General features: G+C 55.6%; 1 protein-coding gene across 1 annotated transcript in view; it reads left to right on the forward strand.

The window, feature by feature from the left end:
• PEPD (peptidase D) overlaps nt 1-24,542 on the forward strand; it is a 109,597-nt gene that overhangs the window by 72,315 nt on the left and 12,740 nt on the right. The window contains exons 10-12 of the mRNA XM_087826797.1: nt 13,532-13,600; nt 14,689-14,766; nt 24,107-24,255. Coding sequence (XP_087682923.1) covers nt 13,532-13,600; nt 14,689-14,766; nt 24,107-24,255 — 296 coding nt within the window. The remainder of the gene's footprint in view (nt 1-13,531; nt 13,601-14,688; nt 14,767-24,106; nt 24,256-24,542) is intronic.

Genomic DNA, 24,542 nt, shown 5'->3' on the forward strand with positions numbered 1-24,542 from the left:
ATTTCTTCTAAAAAATATTTTCAAAATGAAAACATATTTACACTGATAAAAAGGAATTACATATACCAGTAGGACATTCAGTCAGTACAGAGCATTATAAACAAGATATGAAAAATATCCTGTGATGCAGAAGGTCACTAATCCCTGTTGCTTTAGCAAATAAGCTTTCTGGATCTCTCCAGGGGCACAGAGAGGCTCTGATCTGCTGGGACCACACTAGGCAGAGTCCGTTCCTCTTGTGTGAGGGGAAATCTCTCTCTGGCAGGGAATTCAGGCACCCTGCATCTGTGCGGCTCCACCATAATCCGCTTACCCCGTCCTCCACTGGGGACAGCCAGGAGGTGGTTTCCCACTTGCCACTGTGACAATCAAACTTATCTCTTCACCTCTTTGGGGTAAATTCCTGCAAATGGAATTGCTGGCAGGAATTTCACTGTAGAAAACCAAACTGCCCTCTGGAAGTTCTTTGGCACAGCTGTGGATAGTGTTAATGTCTGGTGAGCATGTACTACATGCTTCCTGGGGGTTTTCTCATTTAATCCCATGAGGTGGGAGTGGCATCCTTTCCACTGTGTAGGACAGAGTCAGGAAGGCCTTAAGGAACTGGTCCAAGATCCCATAGCAGACAGATGGGTCTTGGAGGAGCCAGGTGGCTCTCTGCAGAGGCCATGCACTCAGCCACTAAGCTGGACAAGCACGCACACACACACACACCCATGAGGGCCTGTGTGCCCACTTGGGCCTCAAAGTTAATTGTATTGTTTTTATTATTCATCGTCATCAATTTGATAAAGGAAAACTAATATCCCACCTTTATTTGCACTTCTCTGATTACCAGTGAAGTTAAACTTCTCTCGCAGGTATTTCTTGGGCATTTGCCTGTGTGGCTTGTCTGTGGCGGCATTTGCTGTGGGGACATTTCTGGTGACCTGACCTATAAGAGCACTTTGTAGTAGAGCTCTTCGTGTTATTGTTCTGGTTATCAAAATATTTTTCCCAACTTGATATACAGAGATTTTAAAAATAGTCAAATTCTTTTTTTCCTGTAGAGTTGGTCTTTTGCATAATTACAGAAGCCTTTTCTACTACTTCAATACAGTTCAACTGTATGCATGTGTCCTATTCTCTTTATGGTTTTATGAATTTCTTTTTGAAACTTTTCTGTACAGTTATGAACTATTTCAAACACTGGTGCGTGTAGTATAACATATCCACGTACGCACATGGTTTCATTTTTTATATTTAACTCCATCTCAAATGCATTTAAGGGTGGTGAGCAAGCAAGGGTTCTGGCTTTTTTGCCCCCTCAGAGTGAACGTTGACCTACTATCTTTGGGACAATATCTGCCTCGCTGACTTACAATCCCACCTCTACCATATTCTAAATTCCTATCTGTGTTAGTATAGGAGAGCCTTTGCCTCAGTAACAAAAACCCAGACCTCAATGGCTTAGTACAGTGAGCGTCTATTTCTTGCTCACGTCGCTGTTTGAAGCAGCCCCACGGCTCTCCTCTAGCAGTGCTGGGGCCGCCCAACTCTGTGCCCTTGGAGAAAAGAGAAGGCACAGAAATCTGACATCAGCTCTCCAAAGCTTTGCCTGGCAGTGGCGAACATCACTTCCTCTCACACTCCCATTGGCAACAGTCAACTACCTGCAAGGTGGCTGAGAAATGTGCCCAGAAAAAGGAAATGGAGTGGTGAGCACATAGCCAGGGTCCTCTGGGGCTTCTCTTGAATAAATAGGGGTTAAGGCTGTGTGTGAGTGCGCATGTTCTGTTTCGATCATTAGACATGTTCAGGCCAACCATTCCTGCCATCTGTTACCCTTTCCTTGATGTTTACCGGGCTCATCACTGTGCCCAGCTGGGTACAGCGTGACCTAGGCCTGTCTCTAGGAGTTCCCTTTGAGACGGGTAGGGAAAGGGCCAGGGCCTATGGCACAGCCATATGCAACACTAAAAGCCATGAGGGGTGTACATGTGGGGGGGGGGGGGAGGTGGGAGGCCTTGGAGGGAGGGAGAGAGGGAGAGAGGAAGGAAAAGGGGGGAGTCCTTACCTATGAAGGGCTGTTGATGGAGAGAGCCCCCTCCAGCCCCGCAGGCCACGAGAGAACCTGGTTAAAGGCTGTCAGGGCAGCCGGGTGGGCTGGGGGAAGCCCAAGGAGGGGCTGCGGTAGATCTGGACCTGACAGCGTGCTGGCCGTGCGTGGTCTTGGGATGGTTTTGAGGGGGAGCCTGGAAGGGAGAGCTTAGGGCACACTGGGTGGTATCTGGATGCTCAGTCCCCCTACAGGGCCCTGCCCGGCACATGGGAAAGCACACCTTCACCGCGTGGCCCCTCCTCTTCCTCCTCTAAGCTCAAGTAGCCTTTTGCGAGCTTTTGAAATTTTAGTGGGTGATTCGGTTGTCTCCATGGGTCACCCCAGCAAGATGCTTCATGGTGTGTGCAGGCGGGGAGAAGAGAAGTCTGCCTCGTGGCTGAACAGAAGGGGAAGCCCAGCGCTTCCGCCCAGGAGCAGGACTCGCAGGCTGGGGGCCAGGAGCCTGCCCCGGATGGGCGAGTCCGCGTCTGCCAGGCGGGGGCAGGCGGCCCTGGCAGGTACCTTGCTGCGCGCAGCTCTCTGAGATGGGACTTCACACACGGAAGAATTCCTGCTAGTTGTCTGCTGGCTTTGGTTAGCAGTTTTAGTACCATAAAGAAAGAATATTAACTTTGCATCAATAGGCAAAGAATAATTAAAATATAATTAAAAGCATGAATTCTTCTAATGATTGGCTTCATATAATGTGTATTTAAAAGCAAGACATCTGTTGAGGTTCTCTTTTGAAGCTATCCAGAAACCAAGAGAGGATAGCATTTTAATTAAAAATGGATTATTTCAAAAACAGTTTAATCACCCTGTCCTCATAGGACTTAGACTTGTTAATTAGCTATTGATAAACAGGTTTTAGTTACCAAAAATTTAAACTCTTAAGGGTTGGAGAATATATTTTGGGGACCTGCCCTGCATCTCCAGGAGATTGGCCAGGGAAATGTTCAGAGCACATGAGTTAGTTCTTAAATCTCCTGTCCCATCCTCTGTAGACCCAGCGTGGACCTCCCACAGCAGCAGGGGACACATGGGGGGCACCTTTGGCTCTCCCACCTCCCCATCTTCTACCTCTGAGGTGAGAGAGGGTGCGCAGCCCTGGAAGGAGGTGTCACTCCCTGAGCATGTCCTCGCCATACTGAACCATGGCTGAGGCCCCACTAAGTTCCTGGGGGACACAGATGCAGCCCCCACTGTGCTGTGGGGGCCACTGGCCAGACGAAGCCCCTCCCCGCTGCTCCCCCACCCCATGCTTGGAGCACTCCTACCAGCAGCACCTCTTTTCAGGGCTGATCTTTCCATAGGGGCAGCGTGAGTGTAACCCCCATTTATCATCGTAAGTGGATAAAGTCTTTCAAAGTGACAAATAGCATTCCTGTTATTCCTTCAGCTGAATGTGACTAAAATAACATTTGGAGAAGAGGGGTCTTTGGCAACTCACACTAAACAGCCACTGTGCTGCCATAAAATGCAGCCACACGCAGGGTGGAAAGGGCTTGGCCCTGCCCAACAATGTCTGGGCCTCCCTCCCCTGCTGGTTGGCTTCGACCTGGGCTTTGTGGCTCCTGGGAGCCCAGGGTAATGCTTACCTGATGAGGGCTCCATGGTTCTCGCTTCTTGCAGGAGGCCAGGAAGCCTGGCTGCAGTGGCACAGTGCCCCTAGGTACCTCCGGCCAGGGAGTGTCCCTGGCCACCTGCAGCGCCCTGACGACCCCGCACCCACCCCCAGCTCATGACCAGCTCCCTGTATCCCATGTCCTGTGCTTTCAATACCTAGAGTGGTTCATGTGGGCCTGGCTGGTACAGTGCCTGTCTCCCTTTCAGAGCCATGAGCGGGGGGCAGGGGAAGGAATGTGTGGACCCAGAGATGAATCAGCATGAGCTGGGGCCCAGGGGCAGCACCGCTGCCAAAGTGGGGGTCTCCGGGGCCGCCCAGAGCTGGAGCAGGTCCGGAGCAAGCCAGCGCTCAGACTGCTACTTTTGAGAGGCGTTGATGTAAAATGGTGCTTTCCAGAGAATGTTCTATGTGAAACGACACATTTGTGAAAGATTGTAAGGCTAAGAGAAAGGAATTTGATGTTTGGAAATAAAGTAGCCCTGGAGTCTAGAAATAAAACACAACACCCTAGAGGGATTCAAAAAGCAAAAGCTCTTTGTTTCTCTAAGGAACGGCTAGTGGCTCTTTCTTGCCTTCGCTGGTGGAATTCGGGCCTTGTGTCCTGCAGGATTGGGATTTAGGAAACACCCGTTTGGTGGAAGATGCCAGGTTTTGTGTCTTCCACTGGAGAGGGGGTAGAATTGGTGGCAGATGGTATCTCCAAGGATGCCCCAGAAGGGATGGGGTGGGACGGCCTGGGCACCCACGATGCTGTACACTGTGGTTCCGCTTGGGCATCCCAGAGAGACAGTCATTGCCCTGACCAGGTTCCATGCAGTGCCCTGAACTCAAGATGAGCTATTAAATAAAGGGAGGTGGAAACGTTGCCAAGCATGGCTGCAGCCAGGATTCTGGGCTGAGGGGAAGCACTTGGTAGCTACACGTCTGAGGCCCCAGCAGCAGGGTTTGCTTGGGGGTGGCTTTGTTCCTTGAGGGGCCTATTTGGCCTTTGTCTACAGGGTCCACACTGGCCTGGTGTCCCAGGCCGCTGAGCTGGGGACAGGAGCAGGTTGGGGCACAGGAAAGAACCAGGGCTCCCTTGAAGCTAACCCCACCAGCTGTTTTCCAAAGACCACTCGTGCCATCTGGGGACTGGGGAGCTTTTAGGCCAAAGTGTGTCCCCCAGAACTAGAAACTGGCTCAGTGTGTCCCCCAGAACTAGAAACTGGCTCAGTGTGTCCCCCAGAACTAGAAACTGGCTCAGTGTCTCCCCCAGAACTAGAAACTGGCTCTGTGCCCCCCAGAACTAGAAAGCAGCTCTGCCTCAGAGCAAAATCTCCTGGCATTTATCCTTCACGTGACACCCTCACAGTTTCTGCCAAATCCTTGTCCTGCCTGTAGTATTTTATTTGCTTAATAGTTTCTTTACTTTTTAAAAAAAATTTTTAAGAGAAAGCTTTATATCTCTGTCATGAGTGAAACCCAGTATGATTCGCCATGAATGGAAGGTTAACATTTTAAATATCTAGTGCATAATGTATCTATTGTGTAGCCCATCTCATGGATTCTCACCATGCTCTGGGAAGCACTAGCTCAAAGAATGTCCCATGCTGTCTAGTCCCCCCTCCCCGCCCCAGAAGGCTCCCTGTGCACCTGGCTTCCTTCCCCTGTGCCCTCCTGGAGTCCCTCGGGAGAAAGTAGCCTCTAGTTGTGTTAGATGAGGACTGTCTCCCTCCACCCCTTCCTGCATTTGGCCTAAATGATTCTGGGGGCAGCCTGGTGCATTTTTAAAGGGAGAGTTTTCAGTTTGGGGCCAAGAAAGGTGGTGGTGTTGACGTCAGCAGGACTGGGGAGCCCGGGTCCAATGTGAACTGTTGTTGATCCTAGAATAAGGCGGAGAGCACTTGGCAAATTGTGCCCGTGTTTGCTCAGCTCCTCCAAGGCCTTCCAGAGCTGGGCCTCTCGCTCGCTCGGGTGTCAGCTCGAGAGGGGTCTGGGTCACAGATGTGGAATTTCCCGCTCGAGCCCTGCGCCGTGGCCTCCGGGGTTTGCCTGTGTGCAGTTACCGTCCCAGCCCCAGTCGTGTTCTGCCCCGTCTGTAGCTCTGCCCCAGGTACCCTGTCCTGGTCGGATGGGGCCAGCTGCTTGTTACACAGATGTCAGTCAGAACCACTAGTATCCTTCATATATAAACCCATTAAGGACCAATAGGAAAAGGTAAACATTCAGTTTTCTAAGAGACACAGGCCATTCAGAAAGGAAGCAGTATGAGGAAATAAACATAAAGCATGCTGTGTTTCGTCAACACTTGCCAGTTAATGATGAAAGAAGGAAACTGTTTTGTTCGCCTACCAGATTTGCAGACCTGGGGGCAGACAGGCCCGGCAGTGTACTGCTCAGGCCCTGAAAAGCCTTATGGGTTTTCTGGGGGCCACTTGGAAGAACCTGCCCTGAGACTCAAAAATGTACACATGCTCAGTAATTCTACTTTTAACAATTTAGCCTGAAGACAGTGAAAAGGCACATGGCCATGGGTGTCCATGGTAACATGGAGGTGGAAGCCACCTAGGTATCTAACGGTGAGAAATTGAGTAAGTAGATTACAGGCTGTGGTACTGCCCACAATTCACTTGTTCCATCGCTCAGCAGAAATGCACTGAACAGCTCCTGTGTACCAGGCACTCTTCCAGGCTCTGGGGCTCCTACAGTGAAGGAAACAGACAAAACCCCAGCCTAACGGGAGGTGCGAGAGGATGAATGGACGGACGGACGGACGGACGGACGGACGGACGGACAGACAGAATGATAGGTGGATGATATGTCGGACAGTGGGGAGGGTGCTCTCCATCCAGGAGTCAGGACAGGTATCCCTGAGAAGGAGACAATGGAGGAGAGACCTGAAGGAGGAGCGAGCAAGCAGTGGACTTCTGGGACGGACACTCCAGGCAGAAAGAGCGGGTGCATCCAGTGGCCCTGAGGTGGGAGCTTGCCTGGGGATCCGAGGAGCGGCAAGGAGACAAACTGAGAAGGCAAGAGGGGGTAGGGGTGAGGGGGCGAGAAGGAAGCAGGCTGCTCATGGGAAGCCAGGGTTAGTTTTGAACAGAGGAGTCCCTTAAATTGTGAAATGCTCTCTCTGTGGAGCACACTCTGAAGGGGACAAGAGCTGAAGCAGGGGAACCAGCTAAACCACTGTCACCACTAACCAGGCAAAAGAAGGTGATGGCCTGCACCAGGGACAAGCAGTGTTAGTGGGGAGAAGTAGTCTGATTCTGGGCATAGTGAGAGCATTAAAAAGAAAAGTAGTATAGACATATTTATTGTTTCTAGGAATTTTAGCAACAACCTTCCCTGGGATATCCAGGACTGGGTAGGGCCATTTGGCCTTGCAGATTCTTGTAGGCTCAGTTGGCCACTTGCACAGGTATGAAGTAGAAGATGTTATAAGCCAGTGAATAAATTGATGCAGCTACCTGGAAATACTGGCTTTATCTGCTAAGCTGAACCTACACAAAATCCCAGGACACAGATTTCCCCTCCTAGCTGGCTTCAATGCTGGCAGGAGCGTCCACAACAGCACCACTTGTGACAGCTACAGTCTGGAAACAACCAGAATGCTCACCAGCAGAAGATGGAAGAGCAGAGACTCTGGAGCAGTCACCCAGTGGCATGCTGGAAGAATGGGAGAGCAACAGCTCCCCACCACCCGGCCTCCACCACACGCTGTGGGGCAGCGAAGCCAGACAGAGGGCCTGTTTGATTCCATTTATGTCAAGTTCAAGTGAGGTGAAACCCGCCTGTGGTGTGAGAAGTCAGGCTGTCTGTGGGAGGGGGGACTGCCTCGGAGCGGCTTCTGGAGGCACAGTTTGTGACAGGTCATTATGCTGGGTCCTTATGATTTCAGTCCCTTTCTGAATGTATGTCAGACTCCAGTTAAAAGGTGACTTTAAAAAAGAAAGTTTACAATTTTTAAAATCTTTGCTTATGCATAAAAATGGCTTGGAAGGATGGTCAACACAAATTTAATAGAGGTTATCTCTGGAGGGTAAGACTATGGGTGAATTTTACTTTCTTTTCATTACTTTCTTTTCTTTGTGTAGAGAATTTCTAGGGTATCTTCCACCCGTGTGTGTGTGTGTGTGTGTGTGTGTGTGTCTGCATGCACACACGTACACATACGTATTTAAGTTTACTGCAGCCTGATGCAGCCAGGGCTTCGGCAACTGTCCAGTAACTGATACCAAGGATCCTACTCAGAAACTCCACCTAATCAAGCATGTCAAGAATAAAAGGGAATATTTGTTAATTGAATGTCATGTTATGTCCTCAGTTATGCTTAATACAAGATAGGCAATTTAGAATTCCCAATTACCCAATTAAAATGCTAATTATCTCGTACCTTGATAAGCTGCTCTTGAGGACAGAGTGAGTGGCTTTTCTCCTGTCTCCGCATCTGCCTGCCGTGACCAGCGCCATCTTTCTGCTGGCCTTGCCTCTGGTTGGTGGGTTCTCCCCCTCCAGGGCCTCCGTATCCCCAGGCCTCTCCCAGGGGACCAGTCCCCCCCTTTCCGAAACCAGCCCGCCTAAGACACCTCCGTCCTGGGACTGTGCAGGTCTGTTCATCCTGGCAGACCTGTTTGTGGCTTAGATGTGAGACCAGGGCTCTGGAAGACCTAGCAAAGCTTCAGCCACCCCCAGTGTTTACGGAGCACAAATCCTTGGCCTGCCCGCAGGTGCTGTTCCAATCCCTTAACACTGCAGGCCTGAAACCTTGCAGGCATTGAAGTCGGAAACTGCATTGGCTCAGTTCTGCATGAGCCCCAAGCCCCGCTCATCCCTCCCCTCCAGTACAGGCCCTTCCATCCAGGGTGCTGTAGATGGCACCCTGGCAGCAGCTGAGGAGAGTGGCCTGGGCAGGGAATGGAGCTCATGGAGTCTGTTTTCATCCAGTTGTCACGGCCCAGGAGGCCCAGTGTCACAAGACTGGAGGGAGCTCCTGGGTTAGAAGGTGATGTTGGCCCTGGTCCAGGACTGGAGTGGGGGCAGCAGGAGGGGGAGTGAGGGGAATCGGGGAACATCAGGAAGGAAGAAAGCTGCTGGTGGTGGAGACGGGCCCTGCAGCCTTGCAGCCGGTCTGGCTCCCTGGTGGTGCTGCATCAGTGCAGGCTGTGCTGTGAAGCTGCGCCATGAGCACTGGTTTATTAATAATGCATTTCTGGGTTTAGTCCAAGGCTTTAAATCAGCCCCTTCTTGGAGACAGACCATGTGATTGCTACTTATTTAAAGCATGCTTGGAGTCTTGGTGGTGGCTCCTTAGAGTTTTCTGTGTCTTTCTTTACCTAGGGGCCTGGGGAAGGGGAGGGACAGGGCAGTCCCCCACCCCCATCTGTTCACCATTCCTCAGGAGGCCCACAGAGAACTCTGTTAAAGGAGCTGGGACTCTGAGAATTTGAGCGGAATCTTCAGCTTGGGAGTGGCACAGAGGCAGCTGGGAAGGAACCATGTGCTGAGTTGCCCTGGGTACATGTGCGGTTTATCCTGGAGATGCTGCACATGGGGCTGGAGGATGTCCATAGAGAGCCTGGCTGTGCTGGAATGTGTGGGTACGGGTGTCCAGGCCGTGGACCTGCACATTAATAGTGCCTGTGTGAGGTACTATTATCCCATTTTACGGATGAGAAAACTGAGGCACGGAGAAGCCGTACAGCTGGTAAGAGGCAGATCTGGGATTTGGCTTTGGCATTGGTGTTGAGCTGTGCCCCAGGGGGCTGGGTGTAGGGCCTGGGGCAGGGACTACAGTGCAGGGCAGTGGGGCACCCACAGGCCTCAGGGCATCCCTGAGGAGACTGCAACAATAGCAGGATGGGCTGCCACCCAGGCCCATGAAGACACTGCATTTAGCTACTACCACGCTCTGCCCCTATCCAGATTCATAACCCTTTGTCCTGTCTGCTCTCCTAGAGCCCCTGCTCAGCCAAGTTCCGCCACCCTGCCCATCTCCCTCTCCATGCTTCTGTTCCTGGCCTGGCTGCCTGGCAGCCCAACATGCATCCAGGCCTGGCCTGGGAGGGGGCGATGTGGCCGATGCCCCACACTGCCCTGCTGACCTCCCTGGCTGGCTCCCACTTGTGCTGTAGCTCAGGACATTTGCTACCCAGCAGCCATTCTGCCATTATCTTGGGCAGCCGATGCAATTTTATAGGGCTGTGTCTATCTCATCAGATGATCAACCTCAGAGGCTGGGAGCTGGGCCATGTGCCCAGGAAGGCTCCGTGCACAGGGGGAGGCCCAGTGGTTTAGTCCCTGGAGACACAGTTCCTGCAGGCCCGCGCCCCGGAGTCTGCTGTCCCTGCCCCATCAGTTTTCTCCAGACTAACAGATGGGCCTGCCCTTCTGTCGCAGCAGTAACCACAGTCTCCACCACATTCACCTCATATTCACAGCACAGACTCTCCCAGGTTACTTATGGGCTCTCATTTATGCCTGGATGCAGAGCATTTTCCACCCAGGTCTTGCTTATGAGAGATTTACAGGCGAAGGTGTCAGAAGAATGGCCATGGGAGGAAAGCTTCAGGGACCACAAAGCAGCAGGGTACCTGTGAGGCTGGGGGCCAGGATGTGAACAGACCCCTCCCTTCCCTTCTGCTGCTGGTTCTTTATAAAATCTGCTGTACCTATTTTCAAACTGTACTTGTAGTATTATTTTCTCTGTGTATCCATCTGAGGATTCTTTTGCAGGAAATTCTCGGGGGGTCTCAGCCTGCTGCTTGCTGTGTCTGACAACTCTTGTGAACTATTTTTGGATTGTGAGTTCATCTTCAATGTATGTGGGGTGTGTATATGCATGTGTGTGTTTGCATGTACACACATATATATACGTGTGCTCACATGCACACGCGTGTATATTGTGTGCATGCCTCTGCATGTGTGTACACGAATGTGTGTGCGCATACATGCATGTGCAGAGATCCAGGCTGGCCTGGGTCGAGGGTGCGGCTGCCCAGTTTGGTTTGGTGTCTACTCCTGCCACGTGCTCCAGGTGTCACCAGTCAGGGACCAAGTTTTTTGTTAATTTCCTGGCTTGGGGTTTTCCAAGCCATGTAGGTAGTTCACACTTGAACCTGAACTCCGTGGAAGACAGACCCATGCTTTGAATTCTGAAGGAATGTTCTCTTTTTCCCAGAGCCCAGGCAGGCTTCCTGATTGCTTCCTTTGATTCCTGTGAATTTTCTCCCAAATCTACACTTCTGCTGAGGTGCATCCCTGTCCGGGCCCCAGCTTTATGTGGGGGTGGGGCTTAGGTCTAGTCCCCTATCCCTTGTGTGCCCGAGGTCTTGTTGCTGTCCCCACATGGCAGTGAAAGCCAAGGCCTTCAGGTTCCTGAGACTGCCAGCTCCCCCTTCCTTTCCCGCCTCACTTTTCCTGTCTTGTGAACTCTGCTGATTCTACTTTATGCGGCACCTCGAGTGTTGGAGGTGGGAGGGTTTCCGGTTGCATGCTCTGCCATCACTTCACGGGGCTGACTTCGGCCATAGGCTGTGTCATTCAGTGGTTAGGCCCCTCTGGTGCACCCTCTTCTGGCTCAGTTTCCCGTATTTTCTGTAAAGGTCTGGAGGGGCCTTTCTGTCGCCTCCCGTGGGAAGCAGGTGCCTCTGTAGCTGCAGTGTCCTTGTGACTGCTTGCCGAGTGCTGACCGAGCTGTGCGGGGCCTCGTGTCAGGCATGTGGATCCAGGTTAGAGTGTCCACTCCTCTCCCCCACCCCTGGAAAGTCGGAAATAGGTCAGACTTGCATCTTCCCACAGGGCCCTGAGCCACTGCTCCTGCCCCAGAACTTGGGCACCTTCGTGTGTCCACAGCCAGGCCGAGGCCCCGGAGAGGCTCTGCCCCGGGGTGTGAGCAGAAAACGTGGCCGTTGCATTCACCTGTAACTGCCACCCAAGCACCAGCGTGTCCTCACGTCATGTCAGGAAAGTTCATTTTCAAACAAAACGAGGGGCTGAAGACCGAGTTGAAGAACTTCAGACCCTTTAAGCTCGAGTGAAATTCCAGCCTGCGGTGTCTCCGCGTCTGTTCACTCCCTGTGGGTGTGGTGGCTGAGATGGGCCGGTGCTGCCGCTGTGGCCGGGTGTCATCTGGGTCAGCCGGTCCTTTTAGGAGCATCTGTAAGCTGTGCCTCGTGCTATCAGTTACTTTTTGAGGAAGGCTGTTTCTGCGAGTGAACGGCACAGCAGGGCAGCGCTGCTGCCAAGATGGGCTGCAGGAGGGAGCCAGCCCCACCCTGCTTCCTCGGGCTGCCGGGGAGCTCGCTTCTCTGCTCCTTTGTGCCCTCTGCCTGTCCCCTGCTCCCACAGAGCCCACTGTCCCCATTACCCCGAGAATGGCCGGCCGTGCACCCTGAGGCCTGCTTCTGTCTGAGGTTCTCTCAAAGCGAAGGGGGCGCCCTGGCTCCACAGCGTGTCCAGCTCAGAGTCTGTGTGTCCAGGGAGGGGGCAGAGGTCCCTGAGTGGTGTTGCTGCAGGCTGCCTGCCAGGGCGGTGCAGGAGGGCTGGCTGCAAGGGACGTGCTCATCTGTGGCCACTCTCCAGCCTTGACTTGGTCTTGCTGTCCCCATGGCCTCTAGAATGCCGCTGAAAATGGGAGCCGCCTGAGTGCTCTTGCTGTGACCAGTAATGCGCTCCTCTCCTCACCTCCCTGGCAGTCCCTGGAATCCTTTCTGTTGAGGAAGCATCTCCCTCGCAGATGCCCAGTTGTCATGAGGCTCATAAGGCAAGTCTGAAAGCCAGTTGAACCGTTCCTGACCGACGACGACTTCATACCCAAGCGCAGCAATTATACGTAATGTGTGTTCACAGTGCCTGGAAGAGTAGGCTCCTCCACACAGATGCTCTCTAAAGGCGGCCGAGAACGCAGAGCAGAATCACCACTTAATGCTCACCGGGCCTTGCTGTTCCGAAGGTGGGGGCAGTGGCACAGCCCTGTGCTGAGTATGCCTGCTGTGGTGGTGGGTCCAGGGCAGGGTCACCTGGACCTCTTTCTCAGCCAGGGCCACCTCGAGGGCAGGGCCTGAGCAGTTGCCCAGGCCTCAGGAAGGGCGAGGGCAGTCCCTACTGTCACCCCCGTCTCTGGTTGGGTTCTGTGGAGCTTGGGCCCTTGGAGCTCAGAGTCCCACAAAGAGACAAGCCCCCCTCCCAGTTCCTAAGGCATCTGGTGTGGGGAGGGGTGGCTTCCTAGCCTCTCCAGAGTTCTTGGCATTGTGGCTTCCAAGGGTTCAGCACTGTTGATGTGGTGTGGATGTGGCTGGTGGGGGCTGGTCCCAAGTAGGGAGAAGCAGGGCCTACTCCATCTCCATGTCCCTTGCCCCCATTCTCCAGGCCAGTGCCCAGCAGCTCCTGCTGTCTTTCCCCTGCGCCCCTCCCTGGGGTCAGGCCAGGGCCCCAGGTGAGTCCAGCGCAGGGGCTGGGAGAGCTTTTGTGTTCCTCCCTAGCTGTGTGTCTAGCCCCTCCTACTGGGGTGGGGTGTGGCCACTGTACATGGGAGTCACAGGAAGACAATCCCTCAGCCTTGCAGAAACTGTGGCCCCTTCTTCGGCCCATCTCCCCACAGGGCCAGGGCTGTTCTCCCGATGGGCCTGGCAGGCTGGGCAGCGCCACAGTGTTGCAGGTGGCAAGGTCCTCTGGCCTTGCTCCCTCCACACTGACCTCTGTGCTTCTGTGGCCTGTGGCTGGCCCCAGACTTCAGCTACAAGCCTCACAGAGCCATGCTGGAGAGCTCATACGAGCTCAGGCCTCACGAGGGCATGCAGGCTCTGGTGACTCAGTCTCCCTGATGTGTCTCCCTTCTCCTGCAGCCTCTTCGAGCACTACTGCTACTCCCGGGGCGGCATGCGCCACAGCTCCTACACCTGCATCTGTGGCACGTAAGTGGGCATCCTGAGCCACTTGGGGATGATTGTGGAAGGAGGTTGTGGGAAGTGAGGGGCCCCACCGTTCCCCAGCTTAGACACACCTTCTCACTCCCATGGCCACACCAGTGCCCACCTAAGCTTGGAAGTTACTTCCCCTCTGAAGGCCCTGGGAGCCGAGGATGCCTCTGCCTGCTCTGGGAGTGCCATGTGGAGGGAGCCTGGCCACCACTGGCCTTCTTCACCCCTTCCACACAGTCGCACACCTGGCATTTGAGGACCAGGCTGTGACAGCTTCTGTGTGCAGTGCGGGTGGAAGGAGCTGTGTGTGTAGGTATGTCTCTGAGGGGCACGTCCTGGCTGTGGGTGGCTCCCGCTCCCCTGCCCCTCTGGTCAGACGGTCTGGCCCCTGCAGCCAGGACGGAGCGGCAATGCACACATCCTCAGCACATGAATAATACATGTGAGCATCTCAGTCCTTGGAAATGTTCTTTGGTAGATAGAAAAACCATTACTGTACTTTTATGATTCCTGAGACTCCCGAACAGGGCCATAAATATTATACCCAGGTGAGGTTTGTTTGTTTTTTTCCTTTGGACAGACTTAAAACTCCTTTTTTTCTTAAAGGCATCGCTCATGAGGAAGCTCTCTTGAGTTAGAGGCCACCAGCACCCTGTCTGTGTCCCAGCAGGACTCCCGGAGGCCCCTGACCCAGCCCCTCTCAGTGGGCCTCCCCTCTCCCTTCAGCCACCAGGAAAGGGGGCTCCCCCAGACTCTTTCCCCCAGGCCCACGGACCCTTGCTCCCCATTCTGCTGCCCGCATCAGACCCACAACCCCAGCCCCGAGGGCACCTGCCTGAGCAGCAGGAGCCAGGGAAGCCCAGTAGGAGGGCCCCCTCGAGCTGAGAGGCTGCCCACCAGTGTGTGACTGGGCGATAGGGCCACCTTCCCCATGTCCCCACCCCAGGTTGTAGGCCTCATGCAGCCACCCCGGGCCTCTGCATCAGGGTATAGAAGCCTCTGCATGGGGCAGGGGATTAGAGCGCCAGCCCCTGGGGCCTGTGGGTGAAGGCGAGCTGTTGACCTCTCCCCACACTCTGCAGGGGTGAGAACTCGGCCATTCTGCACTACGGACACGCCGGGGCCCCCAACGACCGGACCATCCAGGACGGAGACATGTGGTGAGTAAGGCCAGCCCGAGGTGCCCCTGCCCTGGCTCTGCGTGAGAGCAGTGGGGCCACGGGGGGACCCAACCTCCAGAGTGACTGACCAGGGCCTCTTGGTTCCACCCTGAGGGGGCGAACCACAGCGAGGCCCGGTCCTGCTCTGGGCCAGACCTCTGCCACAGGAACCCGCCTGCACGGTGCCCCCCTCTAGGAGCCAGGGAACACTGAGATGGGCAGGGACCAGGTACCATGGGGTTGCGGCAGGTCCTTGGGACCATGAGATGGTGGGTTCTCTGAAGAGGGCCCTAACTGTCCCCAGCCTCTGTCCTCTGCATTTAGCACCCACCACACTGACACCTCTGTCTCGGTGCCGGGAGGGTAGACACCTCAGCCTGGAGCAGAGAAGACCCCTAGGGAGCCTCTGCCCCTCTGAGACCTGCCAGCCTTGGCCACACGACCCCTAGGCATAAGTGACCATTAGTTCAGGAGGTCAGAGGTAGTGCTTTGCCCCCGTGGCTGTTCACACACCTTTTCTGAGCACAGTCTGAAGTTCTCCCAGCTTCTCATGGAGCCATGACTAAGCAGGTATGGGCAGGACCTGCGGCTCCAACCCTCCAATCCTCAGATCCTGCCTGTGGACCTCTGGCACGTAGGGCTCATGCCAGGCCTAGGCCCCACCTTGCTGGGTCTCTGCTCTGGGCCTTGGGAGGGGTCTGTGGGTGCTGGATCTTTGGAGCCCTTCCCTCCTGTTTCTGAGGCATCTAAGCAAGACTCCCCAAGCCTGCTTCCAGGAAGTGTCAGGCTTCCTCTCGGGTCTCGTGTGTGTCTTGCTAGTCTGTCCCCAAGCCAGGTTCCAGGGACACTGGCCAGAGCCCTGCCTCATGCAGGTGTGACCCAGCCCTGCAGCAAGGAGTTGGGGAGCCTGTGCCTGGGAATCCCCGGCCATGTCCATCGGGGGCCGTGAGCTGAAAGATGTGCTCTGAGTTGTCACTGCCAAGTGTTTTTGGGAACCCACCCAATCCCAGGGTCCCTCTACCACAGCGCACAGCAGGCTTCGTGACTGGCCAGTCTCTTCACTCACCCAGGTTCAGTAGCTGGACGGGATATTCTGTCTCAGGTCAGAGTTGGTAGGAGCCCAGCTCAGCCCTCTGGAAGGAAACAGAGTCACTTAGTTCCCTCTCTCAGTTGACTTATCTGTGAATGGAGATAGCACACACCTGTCGGGACTGCACTGGTGCAAAGGAGTGTGTCAGGAACACATGCACCCTCTCCCCTGAGGCCTGGCCAGGAGCACTACTGCTCACTCTCACCCTCTCGAGTGTCTGACACCCTCCCGGCCCAGGGCGTGCAGCAGCCTTGACAGGGCCCTCCCCTGGGCTGGCACTGGGGACATCTGTTGATGTAGATTTTTGCACTCTGCTCGCATGAGGTGGGTACTCTTCCCCTCGCCATGTGCAGGCGAGGTCAGCGAGACACAGGAGAGGACCAGCTCCAAGTGCAGGGCCAGACGGATTTGGAGGAGGGTTGGCTGCCTCAGACTTGGCTCAGCTGGAGACTGAGGAAACAGAGGGGTGTGCCCTGCCCTCTGGGCCTTGGCTGAGCACTGTTGGCCCCAAGCAGAGACCGCCTGGCCTCTTCAAGGACTCTTGACTCCTGTAATGTTTCCTGATGTTCTTTGACTCTGTGGCCTATTCTGGCTGGGAGGACAGGACGTGGGAAGCCAGTCCCCAGGCAGAGTCCTGGTCCCAGCCACAACAATGGCCCCAGCTGTTCGGGGCAGCTCTGGCCAGCTAGAGGGCCCTGGTGCAGGCCATGTGGCCACGAGTGTTTCTCCTCTGTGAGCCAGGCACACCCCAGAGGAAGTGGCTGCTTCTCTACTCCCGTCTTGATCTGCCCCTGGGGACATATTCACCCTGTGAGAGGCGGGTGCCAGCTCTGTTCTTAGGGCTGCCCCTGACCAGGTGGGCCCAGATGACATCAGGCCTCCACCCGGCCCAGGTGCTATGGCCTCAGCCCTCCTGGGCAGCATTGGCACCTGCACCTCCCGGTCACAGTTTCGAGACAGAAGTGATCCAAGGAATCCCTTGGATGTTAATGCCAAACCCAAATTGGTGATTTTATTTTTCTAGTGCCAACTTTGAAATGTAGCCAGCTGAATAATTATGAGTTTATTATAGTCAATTTATTATAGAGCATTTAGAACAACATGTTTTGTTGATTACTGCTTCTGCCAGATTGCTGGCAGCGCTTATAAGCCATTGTTTCATTGAAATTGATCTGTCGAGCACCCATTGCATTTGGTAAATAATAAATCACTCTGTTATCCCAACATAAAAGCCACGGCACTTCATCGTAAGGTATGAAACCAAAATATGAGCATAGTGCAGAATGTTTCCTGAAGTTGAGTCTTTCAGAGCAGCGATGCTCTGTGTCTCAGTCCCGTTATGTCTGCTGAAAATGCCCCAGAGATATCTCAACATTCAGGCCATGGGACTGTTTGGGGGCCAGAGCTGGTCCAGGGGAGTCAGACTCTACCAGAGAAGGCGGGGAGTAGGGAGTGTGTGCTGAGTGCTCCAGCCCTTTCTGTCCCTCTACCTATAGTCCTAGACACTCATTCCCCCAACTCACAGGGAGCCTGAGAGAGGCGGGGCTGTATGATAGCGCAGAGGGTCCCCAGTTCAAGTCCCTGCCTTCCCCAGCAGAGTGGCCATCTCGCAGCCTCAGTTTCTCTGTCAATCATTGGTGGTAACATAGCACGTAGGGAGGACTCCGTGATAATAGTGTGAAGTGCTGAGCATGGAGCCTGGCACAGCATAGCCCTAGGCAGGTGAGAGCTGCAACATAGGCCGTGTCCCCCCAGAGCCAGCAAGTGGGGCCTCTCCTACCTGTGCTCCAGCAGCTAGTTCCAAGACAAGCTGGAGGTGAGCGCCACCAGGCGTAGTTTATTCACAGGTAGCTTTCATGTCACATGGCCCCCAAACTGTCCTCTGGGTGTGTGCCAGAGGGAGCCTGAGGCTGGCCAGGCCTACCTCCCACACCTCTGCCCTTTCAGTACCAGGAGCTTACCTGGAGCTGGGCTGGGGCCCCCATCTGCCTCAGTCAGCACCCTGTCAATTGGAGCCTGTGAGTTCTTACCCATGTCAGACTTGTCACCTGAGAGCTGAGAAGAACATTTCAAGGTCCACTCCTCACACCACGCCAGCACCTTATCTCCCCACCCTGATTGTCCTCGGGGCCCTCGTACACTTGCCCAGTCCTCCCAGAACAGCCTGGGCCTTGGAAACAGGAGCCCCCAAAGTGGAAGTGCCAAGAACTGGCACACTGCTCGTGAGCCACCAGGGGGCGCCAGCGCCCATGTTGAAATCCCCTGGGAAGCAGTGCCCCTGGAGTTGGGCCCACTGTTGTGCTGGACTCCGGAGTCTGAGGCCCACCTGTGGCACTCCCTGCCTCCTGCGCCCATCAGCAGGCTCACCCCGAGGGGCAGAGGTGGGAAAGTGTGCTTCCAATGCACTCTGATTTGTAAAACAGCTAGGGCACCTCTCCTCCCCTGCCACCTCCGTCTCATCATGTGGCAGGAGGAGTGGTCCCTGGGGTAGAATGCCCCGTGGCTCTTCTCAGAAGCTCCCAGAGCACCAGTCTGGGTTGCCCAGTGCAGGCAGGATGTGGCTGGTGGGTAGTGAGCCAGACCTCCCAGCGCTGGCCAGAAGAGGGCAGCATAGTCTCAGGACGTGCGGGCTGGGCCTTCTCCCTGCCGGCTTTGGTCTTATGTGTCCTGGGGCGTGGGAGGGGTGCTGCCAGCCCAGTTAGGGGAAGAGACCTGCCCCAGCCCCACAGTCAGCAGCCAGCCAGTGTCATCTTCCCCTCTCCAACCCTGTCGTGGGACCAGGGCCCCATCTTTCTCCTTGCCCTGATAATGGTCAGCCTGAAGCCCAGGCTGTCACATGCCTTGCCATGCTGGCCAGTGAAAGTGGGGCACAGCTCATGTCCACCAAAGCCTCTCTTCTCTTTGCCCAGATGAATAAAGGCTACCGGTTTCCTCCCAGGGCAGCCCTCAAAGACACCTGAACCCTGGCTGGCACGTGTTGCTGCTCCCGCTGCCCATGTCGCATCCCCAAGCTGAGGGGCCATCAGCTGCCCCATCCTTTCCTCCTGCACATGACAGACAGGCCCATGAGGGGTCATGGCCAGGGCAGGCTCTTTCCCCACCTGGCCACCCTTTTCTGGCTCATTGCACTATTACTGGCTGGCTCCTTCCTGCCCCTTCTTTCAAGTTAGCTCCCTATTAATTCCACAGCTTTTATGACCTGGACGTTAGTTTAAACTGCTTGGTCACCCCCATCTTGCCCCCTCTATCTATGAGCAGCAGCCTGCCTCTCTGTCACAGACATCCATTGCCCCGTAGTCTGTGGGTGCCACTGCTCACCCAGCGTCCCAGCAGCTCCCCTGGCATGTCTTGGTTCCCACAGGCTACGATGGGACAGTTCTGCTCGCTCCAGGCAGCCACTTGGTCTGATATCTGTTTGGTGACTGTGCATGTGGCCTGCAGAGGTACAAGTCAGGGCCTGGGGGCCCCTCCCCAGCTGGCCAGGGGCTGAGGTAGGGAGTCTCAAAGTCTCACTTTTCCTGGTGCTCAGTGCCTCAGTGGGCTTTAGAGGATGAGTGTCACCCCCAAGGCCAGGCCAAGCCCATTCAGGCCCTCCACCTTCTTGTTTTTTCAGAGGCACACCTGATTGTCCCAGCCGCCCCATCCCGAGGACTTCATAGTCTTAAGGACATGCCAGTCCTTAGGAACTCTCAAGCGGGCACAGGCCCTGGTCGGCCATCTGCCCAGCCCCGTGGCCGTGGCCTGTAGCGTCTGTCCAGTAAGCAGCACCATGCTTGCATGCACATGCACCCGGGCTACACAGACACGCTGACCATGTATTTTCTCTCCACCCCTTTAGTCTGTTTATGTTTCTTACCTGCACCCTGCTCAGTTGACTTTACAGTCCACAGTGTGAAGAGCACTGGTCCCAGACAGCCCGGGTGCTCACAGACATCATGGGACACCGCTGACCAAAAAGTGAAATGCACCATGTGCCGTGCGCATGACGCCGACTCACTCCCGCCCCCACGGAGGCCGCTGCCCTGACTCCCAGCCCGGGCCCCACTGTGCTGTGGCAGCCGTAAGCCCTTGGGGTGGCCAGCCACTGGGTCCCACCCACACCCCGGGCCAGGTGCCTGCAGTGCCCTTCCTGGGGACTTGGCCCACACTGCTGCTCCGCTTCTCCCCATGTCCCCTGTAGACAGTTACAACAGTTCTTCCCAGACACACAGGAGGTCCCGGCACATGCCTGCTGTCACCCCATGTGTGTTGGGATCGCTGGCAGTTGGAGCTGGTATTTGACTTTCCTGTCTGTCCGCCCCCCCCCCCCCCGGGGTACTGTTGTGTGGCCGGGTTGGGGAGCAGGGATGCCCCGAAGGCGCTGGGGAGAGGTCTACTTGGTGGTCAGCCAGTGGCCCAGAGGGAACCTCCAGGACTCCAAGTGATGGTCTTTGCCCCACTGGTCATACCTGGGGCTTGGCGCTCAGAGCGTCTGGCCGGGAGTGGGTGGCTGGCTCAGGGCCCTCATCTGGAGCACATGAGCTGGAAGTGACCAGTACGCCTTCCTTTCTGTCTCACGCTAAGGTCTGGAGGGAAACAAGGGTTTCCTGCTACTCAGAAATCCCCTGGCCTGGCCTGGAACACAAACTAGGCGGCCGCAAGTTGGGGTCTGAAATGCTCCTGCATCGTGACTGGGTCTATGTGGGTGCAGGCGCGCCTGTACAGTGTTCGTCTCGGGTGAGAAGTAGCTGAGTGTTAGGCCACAACTCGGGAGATTAAAATGAGGCTACAAGCTGAGTGCAGAGTGGCCCTTGTATTATAAGCACTGCAGCCTTCCCCCGACTATTCCCAAGCCACGTCACTGGCCAAACCACCTAGTAGGCCTTCTGCCTGTGGGCTGGCTGGTCCCTGCAGTGGGACCGAGGGAGCTGAGGGGCCTGGGGAGGGTCTGGGTGGGCCGGTGGTGGCAGGTAGCCCGGGCATGAAGCTGCCCGGGAGGAGCCAACGGAAGACAGAACCTCTCATCCCAGCCAGAAATAGAAGCAGATGAGCACATGTGAGGGACGGGAGGCCAGCGTATTGCTCGGAGATGTGTAATACCTCCCCAGCTGTCTTAGATTATCACACACATTCACGCAGCCAAGGATGGTAGGGTTCCTGGTGGTGTCCCCAGGCAGCCAGGGAGGAGGGACCCTGCGTCCTTGGTTGAGCCAAAGTATGACTGAATTCTCCATTGTCAGTTTGCGTTCAGAGGACGGATGAAGTGGACACAGAGGAGTTGGAAGGAGATGATTTATAGAAGAGATGGCTTTCGTCCCTGGATTCCAGAATGGCTTAACTCTGAATAGCTTATGTGTGCAGGAACTCGGGGGGGGGGGGGGGGGGGGAGTTTTGTTTTTTGTGTGTTTTTTTTTTAAGCAGAAAGATAGGGAACTGAGAGCACGAAAATAGACTTCAGCCCCGTGCCTGAGCATCGCTGGGCAGGATGGAGCTGCCGGCTGGCTGTACACTTCCTTTTCCAGAAAGTGGATGATTTTAAAACAAAAAATACAGCTGAAGTCTTTGAGAATCTCAGTGACAAAGCCAGGCTGGCCCAGGAGCTCCAAGCCCCCGCCATGCCACCTTCCATGGGTTGTTGAGAGTTTGGGGAACTCGCTCGTCTCATCTGCCTGGGAAGAGCCTCATTTTCGCTGCGCTGTATGCCCCCAGCATGTGCTGTGCTCTTGGAGGCTTCCTGGTTTTTCGAATAGTGCAATTTCTGTTTTTCTTTGAGATCAGCACCATCCAATACATCTTTCTGTCCAGGGGTGCTGCTGCAGGGCGCCTTGTGATGTGGTGGCCCCAGCATCTGTCCCCCACGTTCCTGACTGTCCTGTTTCTCAGGCCATTCCTGGATGTTCTGAATCAGCCCATAAACCATTTTTCTTTGTTGCCTCTGAGGAGCCCGAATGAAAATGCTATGCTCCTGGGTGAAACGCTCATGGCTCCATGCAGCTCTGCTCCCCGTGCCTGCCTGCACGCTGGCCCCGAGAGGACACAAACCTGTAGCACTGTGGCTGTCCCCTTTTTAAAGGTGGGGATACTGAGGCTCTGAAGGCCAAGTGCTGGAGCCAGGTCAGGAGAACCCATCTCTATCTGGGCCCTCAGCTGCTGACCCCCCAACTCAGAGCCTCAGTTTCCCTGTATTTAGAGAGAAGGTGTGCCCACCCCCCTGGCCAGCTCTGGGGGAGTGTGCCCCAGGCAGGAATAAACCTGCAGGCAGCTGTTGGCCCAGACACTGTTGCATCTGGAGCCTCCTGGGGAACAGATGCCTGGGTGTGTCTGCTCGGGGCCTCTCTGGTTTATCTTACCCAGCTCCCACACCAGGCTTGGGCGGGCCACCTCAAGGGAGGCCCAGAGTCCCCTTGATTCTGTGACTTTGACCCAACCCAGAGTTCCCCTGCTGTGCTGCTAGGGGCTCTTCCCCACTCCTGAGAGTCACCTGAGGTGTTATCTGGTGCTTTTTGCACTGTTGACACTGTTTGTGGTGTTTTGCAATCAGAAAAAGACGGGAGATTAAAGAGTGCTCAGCTGGGAACTTTGGATTCCAGCAAAAATCTGAGGATCCTGATCATTCAGGTTTTTCCTTTAAAAAATCTGTTTTAGTGCCACCTGTCACTAGCCTGACCCGCTTCACTAGTAGGGCTGGAGTCCCCCACTCTGCCGTGTGGGATAGGGGCCCCCAAAGGCACAGGCAGCTTCTAGAAGATTTGTTGAGTGACTGTGTTTACCATTAGAATTTGGGTTTGGGTGAGAGGCCCTTATAGTGGAAGGTGCGGCTCTGCCCCCCTCAGATTTGCCAGAATGCATGTGGCTGCAGACTGGCCCCCACAGGGAGCTGGGAACCAGACACCAAGCAGAGCAGGGTTCCAGGTAGTCACACAGGGCAGCCCCTGCCGCCTCGGCTCCACCTGGCTCTGTGGTCCCCTGGTCCTGAAGATGCAGCAGTATCTCAGGCCTGGGGCAAGACTGATATCCCTCAGCTGGTTTTGTCACTAGCAGCATGATGACTTGGTCGTGATTCTGTGAAGAGGTGAGGCGACTGGTGGGTGCCCACCCTGTGCTTGCTGTGGATCCGCCTGCCAAGGTGCTCAGGTGGGACAGGGCCGCTCTGTCTGTGCACCCCGCTCCTTCCATCCAGGGCTCTAGTCACCCTGGTGACCCAGTGGGAGCCATGCCTGGGCCCAGCAGCCCCCTATGTGTCCTGTCCCATACCACTATGGAGAGTGCAAGGGCCCTGAGGCCCGGGGGCTCTGTGTGCATGGTCTGGCCTCAAGGGTGTGGGAGCATGGGTTGGCCCACTCCTGGCCTCGCTGCACCCGGCCCCTATCACCTATCACGGGATGTGCAGAGGGCAGGTCAGCTGGGCCTGTCCTGACTCAGCAGCGGGTCCATCTGTCCCAGCACTGCTGGCTCACGCTGCCAGATCCAGGCCTAGTCTGTCCTCCCACTCCACTCCCTCCATCTGGGCTTGCTCTGCACCCCCCTCAGGGTGCTGGGGTTCTGGGCAGCCCCAAGGGCGGTGTGCTGCTGGCCAGGCCCCGGAAGGCCCTGCTGGACATGAGGACTGTCCTTTGCAGTGTCCTCTTGTCCCTCTACCAGGCCCTGCAGTGCACATCTGTCCCATCCCAGCAGGGAGATGGGTGCTCTTTTCTGGCCCAGGGGACCCCGGAGCTGGAGCAGAGCCATTGGCTGGGTTTTCACTGAGACACTGGCGCCTGTGAGAGGCGGGTGTTGCAGCTTAGCCCATGTTCTCTGTTGGGCTGGTGCGTCCATCCTAAGGCGCCTGTCCAGTCCCACATGCATTGCCTTGTGGCTGCAGCCACGCCCTGTGCTGGGAGCACGCAGTCTTGGGAGGGTCTGCTGGAATGCTCATATGGAGGCCAAGTGGTGGAAGGAGTCCTGGGGATGTCTCTGTCCCTCCCTCATTTCCCGAGAAAGTCCCCACAGCTGAGCATCCAGTGGCCTGGCCAGCAGAGCTGCTGAAGAGCAGGGGTATGTGCAGGGTCCTCCCTGCTCTGGGGTCAGAGGTCTCCCGGGATGGCCCAGGGTTCCTTTGCTGTCGTGCACCGTGAGAAGACACTAGCGTAGGAGGTCCCCAAATGCTGCCTGAACTAGTCATAGAGTGAGGCTGCTCGGGCTCAGCCCCCTGACGCACCCAGGACTCAGCAGGCTGCCCTTGAGTGCCTGGTGGGAGGAAGGCTTTGGGCCTCATGCCTCTTCTCCCCACAGCCTGTTCGACATGGGCGGCGAGTATTACTGCTTCTCTTCTGACATCACCTGCTCCTTCCCTGCCAATGGCAAGTTCACTGAGAACCAGAAGGCCATCTACGAGGCGGTGCTGCGGAGCTCCCGAGCGGTCATGTACGCCATGAAGCCAGGTGAGGGCCGGGGCGGGGGCGGGCCTTGCGGGAGGGCCACCAGCGTGGGGATCGGAGGCAGCAATGTGCCTGGCTCCGCCCTCTGAGTAGCAGGGCGCCTCAGAGAAGCAGGTGCTAGGCTTATGACTTGAGTTTATCCCCACCTCCCATGCTCAGCCAGTAAGACTCCAGGTGGTGTCAGGTCCCCAGGGTCACCCCTAGAAAAGGGGGCTGTCTGCCAAGCAGGGACAGAGCTGGGAATCAGGGAGCTCAGTCCAAGAGGTCGCCCCATCTAACCTCTTACCTGC

This window comes from Miniopterus natalensis, chromosome 18 (genome assembly GCF_054644295.1).
Source record: "Miniopterus natalensis isolate mMinNat1 chromosome 18, mMinNat1.hap1, whole genome shotgun sequence".
In the NCBI taxonomy this organism is placed as follows: Eukaryota; Metazoa; Chordata; class Mammalia; order Chiroptera; family Miniopteridae; genus Miniopterus; species Miniopterus natalensis.